We start from the raw sequence: 17,621 nt of genomic DNA, 5'->3' as shown, positions 1-17,621 counted from the left end.
CAAATGACGTCCAGTCAGTGGAAGGAAAGAAGACAAATCTGGTAGTGTAATAAAGTTCACACATACTTTAGTTCACACACAGGTAGTTACACCTACTGTACCCTCAAAATATCTTAAAATACAGTAAAGAAACCGAGATGTCTAAAACAGTTGTAAAATAAAGCTTTTAGATATTTCTTGGTACACATATAGCTTATTTAGGGTTTTGTTGCTATGAAGAGACACCATAACCATTTTGTTTGTTTGTGGGGGTTGTTTGTGTTTATTTTGTTTTACAGTTTTGAAGACAGAGTTTCTCTGTGTAGCCAGAGGCTGTCCTGAAACTCACTCTGTAGACCAGGCTGGCCTCAGACTCACCTGCCTTGCTTCCCAAGTGCCAAGATTAAAGTGTGCACAGCTATGGCTATTCTTATGTAGGAAAACATTTAATGGGCTGGCTTATAGTTCAAAGGTTCAGTCTGTTATCATCATGGCAGAGATAATGGCAGTCAGAAAGGGTGCTGGAGAGGTAGACAACAAGCCACGAAGCCTGCCTTGAGCTTCTAAGTCTCCAAAGCCCAGCCCCTAGTGATGTATTTTTTTCCAACAAGGCCACACCTCCAAATAATGCCATTTTCATTCAAACCACCACTACACATGTACATGTGTGTAGCTGCCAGCGGCTATAATCGACCTGGGTACCTGGAATACCCCATAGCTAGGGATAAATGGGAAGGTGGCGAGAAAGAGACGGAGACCAGGACAACCCAATTGCTGTTTGAGGCCCAAAGTTTAATGGGTGGCTGAGAATTTGAGGTTTGGGGGCAAGACCCTCCTCTCCAAGGTTTGAGAGACTGCTCAGCAGTGTTGGCTCCACCTCGGTGGGTGTGGGCTCTACTGCTCCACACTGTTAGCAGGTAGCCTGCTTAATCCAGGAGACTGTAGATCTGGAAGAACAATGGACTTCACCTTGGTCCCAGCACTCCACCCCAGGTGGGGGAGGCTTGTGGCTAACTGAGGTCTGGAAATCCCTGCTCAGAGGGCTGAGTGGGGGCATGTATGTATGTATGTATGTATGTGTATGTATGTATGTATGTATGTATATATTGTATTGTATGTGTATGTATCTGTGATACTCTACAGAAGATGTGTGTGTGTGTGTTATTCCTGAGATAGTCTTATGTAGCCTAAGCTGGCCTCAAACTTGCTATGTTGCCAAGGGTGACCCTTGAATTTCTAAATGCTGGAATTACAGGAGCTGTCATACCCAGCAGTGTTTTTAATTTTATTGAGTTTTAATTTATAGATCATAAGATTCATTCATCTAGGCAGATTCTTCGTATTATTATTCTTTCTTCTTTTATTGTGCTTATTTAAATTATGATATTTTAGCTGAACATGATGGTGCGCGCCTGGAATCCCAGCACTGAGGCAGAGTGGTTACGCTTTCAAGGCCAGCCTGGGCTACATACTGATAACTCATCTAAAAAACAAAAACTAGAGGAAAGGAAAATTAAATTCTGTCTCTTTCACACACCATAATCATAGGGTTTGACCATCAAGGTTTTATATCTTGTTATAGGAATTGCTTCCTGCCTTGGAAATGCTGAGTTATGGGGCCATATGTGTTAAAGACTTTACCGTTTCCCATGGAGGATACACCCCAGACTTTTCCTGGCCTCTGCCCTGTATATTTGGTAACTCAGGGAGGCTTTCCTTGCTTTTTCAGTAAGACATTATCACCTGGGGCATTCAGAGACTGTGCGCTCCTAACCGTTGGAGCATCTCTCCTGGACAGTCGGGCTTACCGCTGAGGAGGCGGTCAGGCTTTCCCCGAGAGTGTGCTTCTATAAATGCAGACCACTGGAGCGAGGAACAGAGGCGTAACGCAGCCCCCTGACATGTTGCACATCGAATTGGAACAAATATGGGTGAATGTGATGAGATAGAAACACAGGGCTTGGGAGATGGTTTGGGGATAGCTGAAGGTCAGCATCCAAGTGCAGGGTTGGCAGTGTCCCCCTTTCTCTTGGCTTTGTTCTGGTTTACACTGACACAAAACCTGAGGTTACCAGAGAGATCCTGGATATGGACTGCACATGTATGCCTGGCCTGCAGCCTGGGAACCACATGCCACCCAGGATAGTTATGATTGTGCCAAATATGAAATAGTAAGCTTAATTCAAATATGATGAGACGGGGGTTTTGCTATTAAAAAACCCTCTATTGCACAGCTCTCAACCATTGTATACAACATCATATGTGATAGTGTCAAAAATCTAGATACACCGGGCAGTAATGGCACATTCCTTCAATCCCAGTACTTGGGAGGCAGGGGCGGGTAGATTTCTGAGTTCGAGGCCAGCCTGGTCAACAAAGTGAGTTCCAGGACAACCAGGGCTATATAGAGAAACCTTGTCTTGAAAAACAAACAAAAAAATTAAAATTAAAAAAAAAATTCTAGATATGTCTGATGCCTGGCCTTTCTTCCGGAGGCTCCACTGGGTCATTATCCATTTCTCATGGCCAGCAGGGAGGGATAGTATCATTCTTTCAGCCTGCCTCTGTCAGCTCATCTATTTTCTCTGCCCTCGTAGAAGTTGGATGGCGGGCAGAATTCCTCCCTGCAGACCACGCCCTGTCTGACTTTCAGTTTGACGTCATCATCGGTGCTGATGGCCACAGGAACACGCTAGAAGGTGAGGACTCTTCTTTTGGGGCTAGGGCTGAGAGATAAGGTTCCCCTTCTCCAGGGAACTGGAAAAGGAAGATGAAGAGGGCAGCCATTCTACTTTCCCTCTCACTGACCTTAGCATCTTCAGATGAGAATCTGGGTAGCAGAACCCTTTCAGAGCATCAAGGCAAGGGGTGGGGGAGGGTTATCTGCAAAAATGCTTTTTAAGGGGGGGGGGGGTACTGTGGGAAAAGTCAATACAAACTCACTGAGCTGCTGTGTTAGCCAAAGTGCACTCTGACTTCATCTAAGGCAAACATCTCAAGATTTTAATGGCATCCATTCATGTTCAAGGACTCTGCAAACCAACAGAGAAACCCCCTTTCTTCATAACTCTTAAGCACACCCACTGCCGGGCAGCTAGGCAAAGTGTCAGGATTCAAAGCCATGCTTCTGTAAGTCTAGCAGGCAGGCTTCCTGTACTCATTTACACTGAAATTGTTGTCTGAGTCCAGGGTAGATAAACCACATGCCACCAGTGGAGTCTTTCAAAGGAGGGACCATTGTAATTTCTGAGTTTGCCCCTTTCAAGGGCCACGGGTTGCAGACACACCACTGGGAAAACTCATTCTCTGAGGACAGGATACACATTACTGATCTCAGAAAAATCTGAATGTGTGGGCCTCCAATTTAGGCCTCGCCTGTCTTCGAGACTCGGCCCTGTCTACTCGCCGCCTCCATGTCCTCACCCATCTTCTCCCAGCAATATCTGACAAGACACTTTGAAGCTGCTAACTTGTATGGCTTATGGGATTGTTCTGGTGGTTTGGAAAAATAGAGTCTGGATATTTGAAAGCCCCAGGTTTATGCTCAGCCTGCTATTAGTTGGACTCTCCCAGATCAATCAGTAATCAAGAAAATGCCACCATACATGTACTCAGGCCAATCTGACAGGGGCTACTCATCAGTTGAGATGCCCTAAGTTTGTGTCAGGGCAAAACCAGCCAGCACACATACTAGGTACCAGCCACTGGGGATGGGTGTATTGGTTTCCTTTGCTAGGCTTTGGTATTGCTTGACTTATGGAAGTATCATCCCCATCTCTGTCTGTATCTTTACAGAGCTTCTCCCTCTGTGTGTATATGTGTCCACTTTTCCCTGAGAATAAAACCAGCAGCCATATTACACTAGAGGCTCTGCTCTAGTAGACCTCATCTTAACTAAGCACATCTATAATGGCCCTACCTCCAAAACGGTTACATTCAGAGACACAAGGGTCTTCATAGTGGAAGGATGACAATGCAATATGACCTATAACAACAAAGATGTAGAGAAAATGTGTTACCGTCCTGTCTTATGAGAGTTCAGTCAAATCCTATTTTTCAAAAAAAAGATTTTCTTTTCCATTTAAACTGCTGACAAAATCATTTGGATCATGTAGAACCCCAGTGTGGAAGGGCCTTCAGAGAGTATTCAGTGACATACCCAGCATGTCTGCAGAGGGCTGAGATCTGTGGTAGCCTGCTGCACAGATCACTTTGGCCACTAGTCTATGGATATGTGAGCAGGGCGTGTGGTCCAGTATAGAAAAGAGCAGAGCCCCACTGACTTCAAAATGCCTCTTGTGGGCACAGTCCTGGTGCCTGCCTGTCCCAGAGCCACTGTTCCCATTGCCTGGGGCACTGAGAAGAGTGTTCTCATTACTGCTGTCTGATTTCCCACCTGATCTAGAGAACTGATACATCTACCCTTTCCCTCTGCAGGCTTCAGGAGGAAGGAGTTCCGAGGGAAGTTGGCCATCGCCATCACTGCCAACTTCATAAACAGGAACAGCACGGCTGAGGCCAAGGTAGAGGAGATCAGTGGTGTGGCCTTCATCTTCAACCAGAAGTTCTTTCAGGACCTGAAGGAAGAAACGGGTGAGAGCCTCGTCTCTAAACCAGACCCTATTCACTGTGTGTGTGTGTGTGTGTGTGTGTGTGGTGTATTTGAGCATATGTGTGAGTGTGTGTGTATTTAAGTGTATGTGTGAGTGTGTGTGTGTGTGTGTGTATTTGAGCATGTGTGAATGTGTGTATGTGTGTGTATTTGAACATATGTGTGAGTGTGTATGTGTATTTGAGCATATGTGTGAGTGTGTGTATTTGAGTGTTTGTGTGAATGTGTGTGTATGTGTGAGTGTGTATGCATATTTGAGCATGTGTGTGTGTGTGTGCGTGTGAGAGAGAGAGAGAGAGAGAGAGAGAGAGAGAGAGAGAGAGAGAGAGAGAGAGAGAGTGCTTGCATATGTATATACATGTGTGGTAGCCAGAGGACAACCTGTAGCATCATTCTTCAGATGGTGTCTACTTTTTTTTTCTATTGTTGAGTCAAGGCCTCTCATTGGTCTAATGCTCAACAAGTAAGCTAAGTTGGGTTAAATGCCCAGGGAGCCCTGGGATCTGTCTCAGTCTCCCCAGCACTGGGGTTACAATACCATGCATGCATGCCTTCCCCACATCAGGGATTCTGGGGATCAAGTTCCATTCTATAGTACTTGCAGATCATGCATTTTTTACCGACTAAACCATCTCCCTAGTCTCTTGCCCAAGATTTTTGAACTGCTCACAGGCCTGCTGGCTTCCAGTGGTTGCTGGAACTGGAGAAGGGAGCAAGGCTTTCTCTCCGTACAGTAAATGTTCAGAGGCCCTTCAAGGACAAGAGGGAATCTTGAGAGATTCTCTAGGTGTTGTGTGGAGAAATAGGTAATAGACTTTGCTGATAGTTAGTGGCCGTGGACTGAGTGTCTGTCCTGTGTGGGTGCTCAGCATCATGGAGTACAAAGACAATGTTAGCCCCACCCCTTCTGGAGTGTCCCCTGTCCACAGAGGGTACCCACAGAAGGCACTGTGACACAGGATAGTCAGGAGAGCTGAACCCTAGGTCAACATGAGATGCTGGGGACACTCTGAGGAGGGAACTTATGATCTGAGGGATCCCAGGTGCTTTATACAGTACATCAACTGTCCCTCCATATGAGACAAGGACGCCACCCCACTCCCACCCCACTCCCACCCCACCATGCTCTGGCAGCAGTCGTCACCCAACCACAGGTCCATAGAGCAGAAGGAGTTGACTCACTAGTGTCACAGCTTCTTTTGAACACATGCTACATTCTAAACACTGGGAACGTAGTCTGAGGCAGATCAGCAAACCAAGATGTAGTCTAGTGGCCAGATAGCCAGTAAATAAGCAGCATGTGCTCATGGGAGTAGAGGAGAGACAAAGAAGAATTGGCTTTTTTATAGCCTGACCCAAAATGCACATTGTTCCTTGAAAAGCCGGTGCAATGATGATGTTAAATTGAGCCTCGCCAGGCATGATGGCACTTGCTTATAATCCCAGCACTGGGGAGCTGGAGACAGGAAGATCAAGGCTAGCACCAGCTACACAGTCACTTTGAGGCCAGCCTCAACTATAGAAGACCCTGTCTGTAAAAGAAGTGAAAGCCTTCAGTATTCTGCCCCCTGCTCTGTTCTGGTGTTGTACTGACACTGTCCCTAAGAGCCAACTACATGTTCATTTCATGGGCTCCAGTTCTAAACAACGTATCCATTCCTCCTCTCCTCCTTCTCCTCCTCCTCTTCCAGTTCCTCCATTTTTTTATTTTTTCTTAGCACATTTTAAATACTGCCCAAGTTTCTCATTTTCTCATTCAATATCATAAGACTGTGGCATCTCTTGGCATCCAAGCCTGAGGACTGTGGAAGACCATGTGGCTCTGGTATTGCCTTTGAGATGGGAATGGTTTTCTATATTCAAGTAGCCAAAGGGGAGGGGGAAATCAAAAGGACCATGTTTCATGATACATTGAGATGATAGGCCATTCGGGGGTCAATGTGCTTCAGCAAGGGCTTCAATCTCACAACATAGCCCCAGATATGTATTCACACTGCTGTCTAGGACTGTTTCCACCATGAGTGTTTAGAACAGAGAAAGACACACATGTTTGCTTAAAGCCTTGGCCTCTGGTCTCCACCTTCTGTGAATTTCCTGTTAGGGTAACACTTTCCATGGAATCATTTCCTCTAAGACTCAGCTTCTAGCAACCATGTGAGTTGCTGAGCCAGGCTCTGCCTCTTGCTGGTCACTGTGGTATTTGCCATCTTACGTCCCTCTGAGCCTCCGCAATTTATTATTACAAGTTTTAATATTTCCTTTCCAGAGTATAATATCCTTCGAATGATTTAATACTTGATCCTCCAGCCCTTCCTTCCCCTTAGAAAGAAAGAAAGAAAATAAATACGCAGACCATCAAATAGGGGTTACGACAGGACATTGCGTGTGTTTCTCCAAAGGTTTCACGAGCTTCCTTTAAACTTGGCTGTTGTTGCCACTGTAAGTCATTGTCTCACATCAGTGACAGCAATAAATTTCCTTAGAATCTCATGGGGGTCCTCTGCATGCACGGCTGTTTCCTATTTTACTGTAATAATAGGGGTGTCGCTATGGTTACCCAGCACACCTTGTGGGGATACTTTGAGGTCACTGTGTGCCTGTTACTTCCCTTCACATAAGCTGAGCCAGAGGGTCTCAGGCTCTAGTAAACACCAGAGTCACACAGGGAGCTTAAGACTCAGGGTGCTGGCCCTACCCCAGCTTTCTAATTTAGCAACCTGACAAATCTGGCCTTCTATTAAGTTGCTAGGCAAAGCCAGTGTCTCTGGCTGGCCTTCCCCACATGCCCTTGAGAACACAGAGCTGAGAGATCACCTCGTAGTATGATTTTAAATTTGGAAACTTAATATATGAAATGTGTTGCTGTCCATGGAAAGAACAAAAGATGGGGTTTAGGCCTGGGGAGATGGCTCCACTGAGGATCTGAATTCAATTCCCAGGATCCACATAAAAATGTTGGGCATAGTGGTGTAACCCCACCACTATGTCTGTAACCCAAGCTCTACGGTGTAGAGACAGGAACATCCCTGAGGCTTACTGACTGGCCAGTCTTGTTGATGTGCTTTGAGTTAGTGATAGACCCTGTCTTAAGAAGGTAGACCCTGTCTCAAGAAAGTAACACCTGAAAATGATACCCTTGGCTGTCTTCTGGCCTATACATAGGCGCACGCGCGCGCGCGCGCGCGCGCGCGCGCACACACACACAAAATGATTTCATTAGGCCTCTAACCTCAAAGTGTTGTTCCATTGACCTGGGTTTTCTCTTGTGAGCTAGGACATGGTAGAGATGCTCTCTGGTACACACAGCAGATGGACCTGAGCCATGCAGTTTGGTTCAAAGTTGGGTTTTGCTTAGCATCCATGGTCCTGTCCAGTACTTCCCATAACACGTTCTGTCCAGATTTAACTTAGGAATACTGGATACCTGTGGTGGTTGTATGTTGTTTGGTTGCGCTGTTTTTGACCATGTCTTTGTGTGACCATAAAAGCTAGCTTCTTTGACCTGTGTGACTTCTGGTCCTCTCCACCTTCCACATCCTGGTGTGTCTTTACTGTTTACCTTATATGCATCTTCTGACATACATAATGAGACTGGAGTGAAGCAAGGTACAGACTGGTAAACTGAGTCTAAATGTTTCTCCTTTCAGGGATTGATCTCGAGAACATTGTTTACTACAAGGACAGTACCCACTACTTTGTCATGACAGCCAAGAAGCAGAGCCTGCTGGACAAAGGCGTCATCCTTAATGTATGTACCTGTCGGCTGTGCTTTCTTACCTGTCCTCCCGGCAGCGTGGACTGGCAGCATCCGCAGATGTGGGAGAATATAACAGTCCTGCTGGGGCCCATGCGAGAGGGGAAGAGGCTGTCTGCCACCTTCATTGCCTTTAGCACTGTGTGACTTCCCAGCCACACAGACATGTTTCAAACGTGGTGAGAGACCTTTGCCAAGATGTGCCCAGAATATGATCAGCTGAAACTTTCCCTTCCTCAAATGCCATTATTTGGCCCCCTGCCTTCTCTAGGAGGTCACACGAACTTGGAGATGGGGACTCCTTGTCCTGGTGGAACATAGAGATGCTATCACTTAGGAGTCTCATGCTGTGTCCCCTTTGCTGTGGGAAGGAATACTCATTGTTCTGTCAGAGATGAGCTGAGACCCAGCTCTGCCATGAGCTAACTCAGGATGGTGGCCAAGATATTGATTTTTTTTTTCTGAATCTCAATCTTATGTCTACAAAGTGGAATAATTCCTGTCTGAAGAGGATTCTTGAGACAAGTCTATAGTGGGTAGAGGAACATGAGGTTGTGTGTTTGCGTGCACACACACACACACACACACACAGAGGCATGGACACACACCATGTTTAGTACAGGGCCTGGTGGTTTACAAGGTTCTTCCACACCCAGCCTTGTTTGGATGCTTGCTCTTCTGTCCCGTTGGCTCCTTGGTTTCACTCTGTGGCTTTGCTTCTTGATTAATTTTTGTTCTGAGCTAATTACTGTCTTGCTGTGTAGCCCAGGCTATCGTCAAACTCTCCTTCTTCTGGCCTCAGCCTTCTAAGTGCTGAGACTGCAGGTATGAGCCCCAGGCTGAGCATGCCTTGTCAAGTGTAGAGGACAAGGTGGCACTGGAGAGATGACTTAGAGGTTAAGAGCACTTGCTGTTCCTCTAGAGGACCCAAACTTGGTGGCTATCACCTACATCAGATGGCTCCAACGAACTATAACTCCAGTTTCAGATCTAACGTGCTCTTGTGATCTCCACAGGCACTGCATGCATATGGCATGTGCTTACATAGATACATACATATGGATGAATAAAAATGGGCAAGAGCGGGTGGGGAGGAGGGAGGCTTTGGATGGGCATAATCCTTCTAGAGCTCCCCTGTGCTCGTTGCTTCAAGATAATGAGCCCACAGCCCCAGGTCAGCTGCCTCCAGGTCCTGGCCCAGACTGGGACCACTCATTGTCACTTGCCAGCGTACAGTGTGCCTATCTTCGTGCCAGCTTGTACTGGCATCTGGCCTGGAAGCATGAGTAACCCAGGCCTCCCCTGGGCCTCCTCCACCTTGGCTGGGGCCTCTGCTGAGAACATGGACTGTGGGCAGAGGCTGTGGGTGGGCCAGGTGTAAGTAGCCTCGTCCACCCCACACATACCAGCTATGACAGGCACTCTGCTTCCCAGTCTGCCAGCTCACAGCTGGCTAGTTGGCCTGGTGTGTGGTGCCCTCTTTCTCTCCAGTGGAAGTGGCTTCTTCAGTCTTCTAGTGGGCGAATGCTGGGTATAATCTTGCCGGAAAAGTATTTGACTTTCTAAAATAGAGTATTTGAAATCATAGCTCCCCGGGAAATGCAAGCAGAAGGTTACTCCAGTTGTAGAGGAGCTCATATGTATTGGTAGACCTCCCATGCCAACACCTTACACAGACCCTGTTAGCATCTCTGGCCTTATGAATTGGTAGTGGCAAGCAATGTCACCTTCCATGTGCCAGGCACAGCATGGGACATTTCACGAGTGCACTCTCACTTCCAGTTTAAGGAGGCAATCTTGTCATTATGTTTCTGTGAATGAAAAAATGGAGACTTGGAATCAAGCTAAACAACATGCCCAGATTCCAGTTGTAATAGGGACTCACATGTGCCAGACTGGCCTTGAACTCACTTTGTAGCTGAGGATGACTTTGAATTCCTGATTCTGATCCTTTGCCTCTGTCACCCACATACTGAAATTGTGGGTGTGTGTTACCACTCCCAGTTTTAATCAGTGCCTGAGACTGAACCCTGGTTTTTCATGCACACTGGGGAGCACTCAATCAATGGAATTTTACCCTTTGCATCATCTCTGGGAAAGGTGGCCTTGGAGTTTCTCTGCTAAAGATGAGCAGAATAGACTTGGGAAATCTTCTGATCTTTTCTCTCTGTCCTCTGCCACTCTTCAGCTGCCTCGCTGGAATGAATTCTCTCATTATCCCAGGGCAGGTGCCCTTGCTCAAGCTAAGGAGCAAGACAATGCTCACTTTCACAGCCAAGCTATCCCCAACCTCACAGAAAAGTGGACTTTTCACAGCTGAGTCTGGATAGAGATTCAGAGAGTGGCACACATGCCCTTTTTTCTAGTTTTGTTTGACCACTAACCTCAGCATGTCTGGACCCCAGTAGCTTAGCCCTATCCATTGTTAAATCACATTTACTGGCTTGCTCCTTAGTCTCTTAATTGTACTTGAAGTTATTGCCAAAACCAGACATGCGTAACGTGCTCCTTAGTTTGCTGGGAGGCTGTTATCAAGTACACTCACTGTTCATTACAGTTGCCAGTGTCCTCTGCCTAAATTCCTACATGAGATAGATCTTTCAGCACTCGGTGCTGGGAAACACTCGCCTCCCCTGAGGAATTGCTGAGCCTCATTTTCTGATAAGGAAAAGCCCATATCACATTTCCCCTTTGTCTTGGATGTCCGGAAGCCCAAAGCCAAACTGGGTGTTTAATCACAACTGTGCTAACCGCCGTGGCTGCACCATGTGTTTATTTCCTTGGCTCTGGCTTTGCAAGTGTGTGTGTGTGTGTGTGTGTGTGGTATATGCACACACTTCCTATAGACACACATGCACATATGTGCACCTCTGTCAAAGTCAGATGTCAGCTTCAGTAGTGATTCCTCAGGAGCCATCATCCTGTTTTCTAAGACAAGATCGCTCACTGGCCAGAAACTCACCAGTTAGGCTAGGCAGGCTGGCAAAGGACTCCCACAGATCCTCCTGTCTGTGCCTTCTCAGCACTGAGATTATAATCACATACTGTTCTGCCTGCTTCTTATGTAGGTTCTGGGGTTTATCTTAAGTCCCCATGTTTGCACAACAAATGCTTCACAGACTGATTGTCTCCCAGATTCTCTATTTCGGTTTGGAGTGGCCTCGATACTCGAAGGCCCATCCCATGGCCTTTCGCCTAAAGGGGATCTGAAGCTAGGCCTTTGGAGAGGAGGGAGGTTTTGATGTATGTCTTGGTCTTCCCCAGGACTACATTGACACAGAGATGCTGCTGTGTTCGGAGAATGTGAACCAAGACAACCTGCTCTCCTATGCCAGAGAAGCCGCTGATTTTGCCACCAATTACCAGCTGCCATCCTTAGACTTTGCCATAAATCACAATGGGCAGCCTGACGTGGCCATGTTCGACTTCACCTCCATGTATGCCTCAGAGAATGCAGCACTGATGCGTGAGCGCCAGGCACACCAGCTGCTCGTGGCTCTCGTGGGCGATAGCTTGCTTGAGGTACTACTGGTCCGTAGAACCCTTCATGTGTACTACAATTCAGATCCATGGACCCATATTCAGGATTGTAGCCTCTGCCAACAACATCCCAGGGAAGGGTGGGTTCTCAGAAAAAAAGGCAGACCTCTACCACAACCACCTTGGCCTGGGAGCCAGCCCTTTTGGCTGAAGTTTGAGATTTGTCAGTTCACCTGTAGAGGGAACCTTTTCTCCCATCTCCAGTGTCTTCTGGGCTGTGTCTAGATTGAAGAGCAAAATTAACCAGCCCTATTCTAGAGCCCAGAACTGTTTTTCCTCAGAATATATATACCCACCCCCCTAAGTATAGCTGGGACCTGTTAACCCATGTGGGTGTCCCTAAGAGGCTTTTCAGTACAGAGATCTTCCAGGGTGCGAGGGAGGCTGGGGGCAGGGCAGGAGATTTTCCAAGTGCAGTATTGAAACCATGGCTTTCCCTCTGGCCCCTATAAATGCAAGGATCCTTAGATAAGTGAGCATTTGGGGGTTAGCATCCCATCTTAATATGAACACTGACCGTGTCTGCAAAGTTGTTGAGAGCTGAGAGTCAGATTGCAAACCCTGCTCTTGGTATGTCATGGGTAAGCTTGACCAAATCAGTCCTTGTTCACCCTGATTGTGGCCTGTCCTTTCTATCCCTGTCTCCCTCCCAACGTCCCTTCCTCACACTCCTCCAGTGCTAAGTGCCCTGGCAGGCTCCAACATTTTCCAGCCACAAAGCTTTTGCCCCTGATCGTGCTAAATGGAAGATCAGAATCCCACCCACACTTTACAATGGTCATAAAGGCCACGTTTTCGCAAAGCATTCCCTGGCTCCCTTCTATCCCAGAGTCCCATGTAGCTTTGCTACACATAGGGCCGTTGTACCCTTCACATTTTTGCTACAACCGCCCATGGTTCCACCCTTTCCCTGGTTCAGAGCTGGCAATCAGCTGGTGCTGGATAGAATGGGAGAAGAACACTGAAGTCATTCGAGTCTATGGCAATTTTGCATGTGTTCTTTTTACAGCCATTTTGGCCCATGGGCACAGGCTGCGCCCGAGGCTTCCTGGCAGCCTTTGACACAGCATGGATGGTGAAGAGCTGGGACCAGGGCACCCCTCCCCTAGAGCTGTTAGCTGAAAGGTGAGTCTTAAGAGTAGAGCTCATAGCTGGCCCCGGCAGCCCCAGGCAGGAGTAGATCCAGGCTGGCTGGACAGCAGTTTTGAGCTTATCCATCTTCCCATGTATGGCCTGATATGATCTAAGGGTCTCCAAGGGCACTCTGTGCCATGATCCATTTCCTTAATGAGTTTCTGTGCCCAGCGTCTCAGGCCCTGCATAGTAAAATGAATCTTGACATGGGCTAGTTCTAAATTGTGCCTCTACAACTTTCCTCATCCCCACAAGGCCCAAGAGCTTTATTTAAGGAAGTCTTCAAGGACATTGCACAGTGTCCTGTCATGAATAAGGGTTCTGTGACCTTCCAGGCTTCTCCTGCAGTTGAGGTCCTGGCTTTCTCCCAGGCTCTTGCTCTGGCCACAAGACCATGAACACATGGCTGACTCTGAGAGTTAGTACTGATATAAGAGACAGACTTTTGATGGCCTTGGGTGTGGACCACCATGACCACAGGGTCAAGCCGCAGTAGCAGTGTGGCTGGATGGAGGCTTTAGCTAATCCAGAGGCTACTGAGATGCTCACCCTGCCTCCTCCTGTCCGGTAAAGGAGACCACACCCGACCCCCTGGATGCTTTGCCTCTCTCCCCCTTTTTGTCTCTCCCCACATTTTGTAGTTCTCTGGAGTGTGTCAGACATTGCAGGGGAGGATTATCCAAACACACCCAGGGAGACCAGGGAAGAGGGGAGTGTAGGAGCAAGGGCCTGTGGTGACAAGAGCAACCCCTGACCTTTGGGCTCTAACTCCCGGCAGAGAGAGTCTTTACCGGCTGTTACCTCAGACAACCCCAGAGAACATCAACAAAAATTTTGAGCAGTACACATTGGACCCAGCCACGCGGTACCCAAACCTCAACCTGCACTATGTCAGGCCTCACCAGGTAAACCCAATCCCAAGTCCGTCTCAAGACCCTGCAGTGACCTGACTAAGGAAAAAGAATGGCCTCATAAATTGTTACATTCCTGGAACTGAGGCCACCAAAGCATGCTAGCCCAGGGCTGGAGCTGATTCTTTTCCCCAGAAGATGCAGGGATTCAATAACATTCTTTATAGCCTATAGGAGGGAACTAGACCACATGTGGTGCTGCAGGCATCTGTGTTTGTTTGCATGTTTGCATATGTTTTCATGTGTTAATTTGTCACTGTGCAAATGTGACACTGATTATATCTGTGTCAAAACCAACCCACTTTCCTAGATATCTCCTCTTTTCCTTGCCATGCATGGGCCTGGATTTCTTTTATTCTGGGGATTTTATGCATCCAAGCTTTACCTTCTTCAATTAATAGGATGGAGATTAGTCAGGTTCTTATTAGCTAATTAGAAATTCACTGTCAGTTCTCCCACACTTGGGAAGACTGCTCAGGCCTGCGGTGTGTGCTGAAAGCCATGTCAGCCAACGCCAGAAGAAAGTAATGTCAGGTAGGGAGTCTGGTGTGGGGAACGGGATCTGGAAACTGGTGGGCAGATGCGTGTTCTTTTTCTGCTCATAGGTGAAGCACTTGTATATCACTAAGGAGATGGACCGCTTCCCTCTCGAGGGATGGGGCTCAGTGAGGAGATCTGTCAGCCTCTCCAGACGGGGTGAGTTGCCCTTCTGGGACCCTGAGACAAGCTGTGTAGGGTTGAAGCTTGCTTAGACCCACAGCCAGCTTGGCTCTGCCCCATTACCTGTGTGACCGGAACAGGTGCCTCTCCTCTTTGTCCTGCACGTCCATATCTGCAAGAGCAAGGGTAAGACAGGATTATAAGAGTCAAGGCATGCAGTTAGTTGTCCAGCATTTAGCACAGGAAAGCCCACTGTAGGCAGTTCCATGGGGCTGGTTTTTCTTTGCCTCTTGTTTCTGGAATGAGGGTTGTCTCCCCCAACAAGACAACAGATTCCTGAGCTTTCACCGCTCTTCAGATCTTCCTAATCCTGACACAACACTGGCTACAGAGAGGGTGTCAGAGGTTGGGGACGGATGGGTCAATGAGTAGCTCCCCAGCAGCCAGCTTCTCTCAGGTCCCTCCCCTCTCCTACCCAGGGACGCTCTAGCCACCTCTGTCTGCCCAGCCTCTCCCTCCCTTCCCTGCACACACCCCATGCCCAGCTGCTATAAAGCACTGTTTACAGTTTTACAACTTTTACTATTACACAACTGTTTTATGACTGTTACACAACTGTTTTTTATAACTTTTATGGATACAACTGTTACTGTATTACTTTTACCCAAGCATGGCAGGCTCTCCTCATTCTTTGCTGTCACTCCATCCTGTTTTTCTGGAAGGCCTCTGTCTGGCTAATTTCTAGACATTCTTCAACAGCCAGCTCAAAATACACATCCCTGGACTCTTTCTTTAGAGAGGTCTCCTCCCTGGGCTAGCTTACAACAAACCTGGTCATGAGCTTCCTCTACCCACGACAGCCCCAAGTCATTAGTCACCCAGTAGATGCAGGGTCTATTTTCTTGGCCTCCAACCCTGGACCCAGCTATCATCCCTAGGGACAGTGCTGTTACACAGTGTGCTTCCAGTTGGCCCGTGTCCTGTACAGTGGCCATCAGGGTTACGTTTTTGTCACCTACGCTTCCTGGTTCCCAGCCCTAATGGCAATGAGCATGACTGATAGTCAGGCTGACCTATCTCACCACCTGTATCTTTCCCACAGAGTCAGACATCCGGCCTAACAAGCTCTTAACCTGGTGCCAGCAGCAGACCAAGGGTTACCAGCATGTCAGAGTCACCGACCTGACTACATCCTGGCGCAGTGGCTTGGCCCTGTGTGCCATCATCCACAGCTTCCGGCCAGAGCTGATGTGAGTGTGGACCCTGAACACAAGGGACCCCAGCCTCCTCTGGGTGGAGAGCCCCCCAACCCAGCTCAGTATTTCTCTCTGCAAGTTTCTATTTGGGTGGTTTTCTAAAACTTGCTTTTTGTCCTTGTTTGGACAGCAGCATGTTTGCCTGGTGTCCCTAGTATATGACAGCCAGCACAGGATTAGCAGTTATGTCTCTCCACTTGGTCCTCAACCCTAATAGCCACATTTTAGAAATTTGAGCATGTGCTTCAAAGTCCCACCCACAAGAAAAGACATAGAAGAGGGACCTAACTCAACCTAAGAAGCATTTTTCTGACACGCGTATTCATCAGATCATTAATGGACTTTTCTAGAGCTTCTTTGTGTGTTAGCAAAATGGCAGAGTCAACTGGAAGGTGAGATGACATTCCAGAAACCCTTTGTAATGTCCAAAGAACAATACTTATTGACCCGGGGAGCAGCACAGACTCCCACAAGCCCTTCCTAGAACACTGATGAAAACCTGCCAAAACCATCCAACAGTGAAGGGACGGAAATTCCATCTCCATATAATATATATGATTTGATTGGTTTGAGAAAAGTTACTGTTACTATAGAAATTACAATGAAAATGAATAAGAGAAGTGATTTAGGTAACTCCTACATTTTCCAAAGAGGCTAAATCATTTTCTGATACTTTGAGCTTAGGTCAGTGGTTTGGTCATGGGTCATGTTTGATTCAGTCCCTTCATGAGCGAGGCATGTTCCTGGGCTTGAGGTTAGGGCTCAATGGGTCTGGGAAAGTCACCAGCTCACAGTGCTTCTCATAAGCAATTCATCCTAACTCACCATGAACTTTACCTGATATTGATCCTCCAGCAACTTTGATTCGCTGAATGAAGATGACGCTGTGGAGAACAACCAACTGGCATTTGATGTGGCCAAGCGTGAGTTTGGGATCCTGCCTGTGACTACAGGCAAAGAGATGGCATCTACCCAGGAGCCCGACAAGCTCAGCATGGTCATGTACCTCTCCAAATTCTATGAGCTCTTCCGGGGCACCCCACTGAGACCCATGGGTAAGCATGGAGACTTATCTAGCTGCTAGTATTATCTCTGCCCCCCAGCCCAAGTCTGACTGGTGCTGTCTACTCTGCAGCTACCAAACACCTTCCATTTGACTCAGACACCAAACACAGGTGACCTCCCCGAAGAGATGTAGCGATCTCTCCATACTCTTCAGCCATTTAAGGCTTTATAAAGGTCAGGGTGAGGGAATTATTTTCAGAGTCCTGATACAATGATACCCACAGGTTACAACATCAACACCTGGTCCTGGATCCCAATTTCAACATTGCTTTTACTTCTCAACAGATTCCTGGCGTAAAAACTATGGAGAAAATGCTGACTTTGGCTTGGGCAAAACATTCATTCAGAATAACTATCTCAACCTCACATTGCCCAGAAAGAGGACCCCTCGGGTAAGTTTCAGGCTGGTGTTTTATTTCAGAAAGGAGAATATCATGCCCAAGTCTGCTTATGTTGATAAACTCATCAGATATCAGAACTCAAAAGATAGGCACACAGCTTAGCAGGTACATGTCTTAAGAGTGAACCCAGGTTAGCTCAATCCCTTGTGTGAGTGATAGGTTCAAGTTTATTTCTCATGTCATTAGACAGTTCAGATCAGGAGTATGACAAACATTGGTTAAGTGGCAAGGGTATATAGTAATGTTCTATATTCTCACACTTTCATTCATTAAATTAACTTGTTCATTCAGTGGTCATCATTCCCCACT

The 17,621-nt window shown here is 47.3% G+C and overlaps 1 protein-coding gene across 1 annotated transcript in view; it reads left to right on the top strand.

The window, feature by feature from the left end:
- Mical2 (microtubule associated monooxygenase, calponin and LIM domain containing 2) overlaps positions 1–17,621 on the top strand; it is a 189,494-nt gene that overhangs the window by 84,912 nt on the left and 86,961 nt on the right. Inside the window, exons 6-15 of the mRNA XM_052201087.1 lie at positions 2,577–2,678; positions 4,417–4,572; positions 8,239–8,339; positions 11,610–11,867; positions 12,895–13,010; positions 13,798–13,924; positions 14,536–14,626; positions 15,693–15,840; positions 16,702–16,901; positions 17,197–17,303. Coding sequence (XP_052057047.1) covers positions 2,577–2,678; positions 4,417–4,572; positions 8,239–8,339; positions 11,610–11,867; positions 12,895–13,010; positions 13,798–13,924; positions 14,536–14,626; positions 15,693–15,840; positions 16,702–16,901; positions 17,197–17,303 — 1,406 coding nt within the window. The remainder of the gene's footprint in view (positions 1–2,576; positions 2,679–4,416; positions 4,573–8,238; positions 8,340–11,609; positions 11,868–12,894; positions 13,011–13,797; positions 13,925–14,535; positions 14,627–15,692; positions 15,841–16,701; positions 16,902–17,196; positions 17,304–17,621) is intronic.

This window comes from Apodemus sylvaticus, chromosome 1, assembly GCF_947179515.1.
Source record: "Apodemus sylvaticus chromosome 1, mApoSyl1.1, whole genome shotgun sequence".
In the NCBI taxonomy this organism is placed as follows: Eukaryota; Metazoa; Chordata; class Mammalia; order Rodentia; family Muridae; genus Apodemus; species Apodemus sylvaticus.
This window is presented reverse-complemented; position numbering and strand designations above follow the sequence as displayed.